Genomic DNA, 5,030 nt, shown 5'->3' with positions numbered 1-5,030 from the left:
AAAAAAAAAAAAAAAAAGTGTGAGACCTGTCTCCAAATGAAGGGTAGAGCCCTTGCCTGCTGTCAATAGTGTCCTGGGTGCAAGTCCCAGTAACTAAAAGGCACACACACACACACACACACACACACACTCACACACACACACGGGGGTGGGGGGAGAGAGGGAGGAGGGGAGAGAAAGAAGGAATTCTGAACTTTTTCATTTTGGAATAAAATCTGTTTTAGTACCATTATTCCATTGTTAACCTTTTCTAGAGTCTCTGTTGACAAAATCTTACTAAAAGGTTATCAATAATTTAAATGTAAAATTCTACTTTTTTGTTTTGACACAAGTTCTCACTATGTAGTCCAGGTTGACCTTTAATTCATTATATAGGCTAAATAGGTCTCAAATTCAATCCTCTTGCCTCAGTTTTCCAAGTGGTAGGATTATAGGTATAGGACACCATGCTCCACTGAAATTGTGCTTCTGTATAATTTACTGATATTTTTCAGGCTTATTCTCTGTGTACATGAAACCCACCTCTGTTGGAAGATAGGTTTGCTGGAATAAATCAAGCAAACAACTTGGCCTCAGAAAATTCAAGTCTTAGGAATGAATTTTAAAATATAGGCAAGACAGACATTGAAGTTCATGAAATTCATTGAAACATTACTGAGAGGATTAAAAGAAGAGAAGATTAATTGAGAGATTCAGATGCCATGAGTATTGATAGGAAACAATATTGTTAATGTATCAGTTGCTCCTAAATTGTTCTATGGATTCAACATAATTCCAAAAAAAATTCTAAAAGGCTTTTTCTTTGTTTTTTTTTATATAAACTTACAATTTGTTCTAAAATTTATAAGTAAATAAATGTGAAATATACAGAGCAGTGATGACAAATGCTTTATAGCTTTCAGTGATACAAACAGACCACTGTGGCATATATACCAAAGGTTTACCACCACTGATACAAAATAATCAAAAGTATTGAAATAGAAGAACAATGTTACAGGCTTTTATTTTCTACCTTATTTTTTAAGAGTTACTATAGAACAGGTCAAAAGAAAATAGTATTGATGTTCAGATAGACAGATAGATCAGTGGGACAGATCAGAGTCCAGAAATAGATTTACACATAGAAGGTCAGGTAGGTTTTGGCTATAATGCCAATGTTATGAAACATGGAAAGGAAATTTTTTGACAGGTGCTGAATAATCATTGGAAATAAAATGAACTTTGATCTACCTCATACCTGTCACACAAATTAATTGAGGTACATCATAGATTTAAATATAAAGTAAAAACTATAAAATGTCTAAAAGCAAATATAAGAGAATATCTTCAAAACCTTGGAATAGCCAGTTTTTAAAGATTTCAGAACACTGTAACAAATAATAAATTAGACCTCATCAAAATCAACAACTTCTGGGGCTGGGGATTTGGTTCAGTGGTTCTGCCGCCTGCCTCGCAAGTGCAAGGACCCGAGTTTGATCCCCAGTACCAAAAATCAAAAACAAAACAAAACAAAAAATTTCAACAACTTCTGCTTATTGAAAGATAGAATTAAGAAAATGAAAAGGCAATCATAAAGGGTGGGAGTTATATATAAAACCTTGGTTCAGGAATTCTTCTGTTTGCAAAATAGTTTGATTCACAAACAGAAGCATTCAACAAAATTTTGCTTCCCTTTACAAACTCTGCATCAGATGAAGAACACAACCATGGTCATCTTACTTAGAATAGTGGACAAATTAAGTTCATGAACCAAGACAGGCAAATATATCACTAATGAGCACATGAGATGATGTGCAACATCATTAGTCATCAGAGAAATGTAAGTTAAAGCCTTAATGTTATTCCATTTGACCTTCAATTCAATAAGTAAAATTAAAAACTCATACAATATCAGGTGTTGATGAAAATGTCAAGAGGCCTGGACCTCTCATTTATTGCTGATTGGAATATAAGATTGTATAGCCACTTTGGAAAATGGCAGTTTCTTACCCTATGACCTACTAATTTCACACTTAGGTGTGTATCTGAAAATAACAAAAGGAAAATCTAAAATATCTGTGTATAATAAGAATGTTACAGAATCCTTATTTGTAATAGTCCCAAACTGGAACAACAAAAAGTATTAGTAAGAGATTTTGGATGAATTCTGTTGTATTCATACAATGAAATATTACTTAATAATAAAAGGCAGCAAACTACTTATACTAACCACAGCATTGATGAATCTCAAAATCCTTATGTTAATTTAACTACATGGACAAAGACACAAAATCATACTACCTTTGTGAAGTTCAGCAACAGGAAAAACCACTGATAGAAATCAGAACAGTTATTTCTTCAAGATGAGAAAAGATTGACTAAAGGGGGCACAAGTGAATTTTCTTGAGTGATTGAAATGTTCTTGATTGTTGTGATTACAAGTGTGTGTACATTTGCCAGAACTCATTGAACTTATCTAGGCATTTCACAGCATGTAAATTGAATGTTAAAAATGTTTTTTCTAATGATTCTTTTTTTCCCATTCAGAAGTTTGACCATCTCCAAGAATCCATGTGTTCTTATTGTTTAATTTTTATTTTACTTATTGTATCTCTATTACATAGTTTAGTAGTTGAACCTTTTTTGGTTCCAATACCTGCTCTTTCTTGGTATGGATATTTTTGCCCTAATCTAGATTTCAATTTATCCTTTTATTTTCAACCAGTCTTTGTGCTTAAGGTGAGTCACTTGTAATCACTGTGTAGTTGGTTTTGGTTTCTTAAATCCAGTCCAGCAATCTTTGTTCTTTAAGTGGATTTTTTAGTCCTTTCATATTTAACATGATTACTGAAATTGGATTCAAATTTACCACCTGTTTGTTTCTTCTTTGCCCCATCTGTTTTTTTAAGAAATTGTTATTAATTGAATATTTTTTACTATTTTATTTTCTCCTGGAGTAATTTGTTAATTATATATTTATTCAATATATTATCATTATTATAAAGATAACTATTTTAAATACTTCTGTTTCTTTTCTTTTTCCCAAGGGCCCAAGAATTTAGGGAATCTAATATATATTTTCAATAAATTCTTTTAGATTTTCTGTATTGCCTTAATATTTTTGAAAAACTTTAAATGTTTTTATAAGCTTTTAATGTTTTTTTGCCTATTGCTTTTAGAATCACACCCAGAAAATTTGATACTGTTGAAACATCTGAGCATTACAAAAGTGGGATTATCACCAGTGACATTGGAGGCTTAACTTTAAGGAAGAGGGGAATACGAACATCATTTACATTTAGGAAAGTAAAGCACATGCCTTGTACCTGTAGTAAGTATATAATTTCATTTCTACTATAAAATAGAGTAAACTTAGTATAAAAAAGATCTCATCAGTATCTAGGAGAGCTTTAACTTTTTTACTGGCATTTCCTGTATTTTGTCTTCATTCTACTTTAATGTACTTTTCTGAACCATCTCCTCTTAGAGTTATATTATTTGAAGGCATTATATTCTTTGAAGACATTTGTTTCACCTTGTTTTCTCCAAACTTCATTCTTTAGCATAGTTGGGTGCCAAGAAAACATTCACTGAAGCAATAGTTAAGAGTGTTAGAATTGTAGGACAATAACATATCACTTGTACCAAAATAGGTTTTGTTGGAAACTGGTTGCTACATTTCAGAATTACTTTTTATTAATCCCACAGGGAAGTTGGAGATGAAAAATTGACATTATAGTAGATGACTCTAGGGCAATAAACGTTGTTTATTGTTTAGTCTGTTTGAAAACCTAGAAGGGACTAAAAGGAACTGCTGAAAAACTTGTCAAGAGGATGGTGTTTTAAATTATGTGTATATAGGAACTAGCCTACAAGCTCAAACTTGACCAATGTGTGATGAGTATGAAAAATAAAGAAACATAGAATCAGGTTAAAATGCAGAGGGCCTGGGGCCTCTTTTCTCCCTTTGACAGAGAGCCCCGAATGACTGATGAACCTAGGCTTTATTCACTGGTACAAGCAGTTAGAGTTACACAGGATTTGTCTGTCTTCCACCCTCCATGGTACTTGGTACATGGTACTTGTCTGAGTAAACAATAGGATCTCAGCTGTTTTTACTTTTTGCTGCAAGCTTGCAACATGCTTGCATGCTGCCTTTCTTCTTAGTGTTCAGCAAAGTCCTTTGACCAATATCTGCCCAGAACTCTTCCACCTTCATCCGCAGCCCCTGGTAACCACTTCTATTTTGTTTCTCTGAGTGCAGTTTTTTATAGTATACTTGTAAATGAGATCATGTGGTACTTGTCTTTCTATGCCTGACATATGTCCCTTAGCATGTGTCCTCCAGGTTCATTCATGTTGCAAATGACAAGGTTTTTCTTCTTTTTAAAGAATGAATAGCATTAGGATGTGTCACATTTTAAAAATCCATTTACTTTTTTTTTTATTTACTTGTTGATGGGCAATCAGAGTAATTATTCATCTTGGCTATTGTGATCAGCACTACAATGAACATGGGATTGGAGACATTTCTTTGCTATATTTATTTCATTTCCTTTAGGTTTCTGCTACCCACCAAAGAGATTGCCGGGTCATATGGTTGTTCTGTTTTCAATTTTTTGAGGAACCTTTATGCCATTTTCTATAGTGACTGTCTAATTTCACTCCTGCCAGCATAAATGCAAGGTTCTCTTTTCTCCACCTCCACGTCCTTGCTAACTAACTCTTGTTATTTTTGTCTTTCTGATAATAGCTATCCTAACAGCTGTGATGTGATGTAATATCTTACAGGTTTAATTTACATTTCTTTAATGATTAGTAAGTTTTCCTTTTTATGCTTAAGGTCATCTTTTATATACTTTTGGTCAGAATTTTTTTTTTTTTTTTTTTTTTTTTTTTTTTGTACCGGGCCCTTGCACTTGTGAGGCAGGCGGTGGAACCACTGAGCCAAATGCCCGGCTGCCAATTTTTTTTCTTTTAAGTGAAAAGAGTTGCTCCTCCCTTTAGACACTTTTGATTTTTTTTTTTAAATTTTCAAGATTAAAATTTTA

At 33.0% G+C, this 5,030-nt stretch overlaps 1 protein-coding gene across 6 annotated transcripts in view; it reads left to right on the top strand.

The window, feature by feature from the left end:
• Window positions 1–5,030, top strand: part of Alkbh8 (alkB homolog 8, tRNA methyltransferase) — a 76,716-nt gene that overhangs the window by 56,207 nt on the left and 15,479 nt on the right. For all 6 annotated transcript variants that reach the window (XM_010610630.3, XM_010610629.3, XM_010610628.3 and 3 more), the window contains one exon: window positions 3,159–3,310. In XM_010610630.3, coding sequence (XP_010608932.1) covers window positions 3,159–3,310 — 152 coding nt within the window. The remainder of the gene's footprint in view (window positions 1–3,158; window positions 3,311–5,030) is intronic.

The sequence above is a fragment of the Fukomys damarensis genome, unplaced genomic scaffold, assembly GCF_012274545.1.
Source record: "Fukomys damarensis isolate Sample0158 unplaced genomic scaffold, DMR_v1.0_HiC HiC_scaffold_16, whole genome shotgun sequence".
Lineage (NCBI taxonomy): Eukaryota > Metazoa > Chordata > Mammalia > Rodentia > Bathyergidae > Fukomys > Fukomys damarensis.
This window is presented reverse-complemented; position numbering and strand designations above follow the sequence as displayed.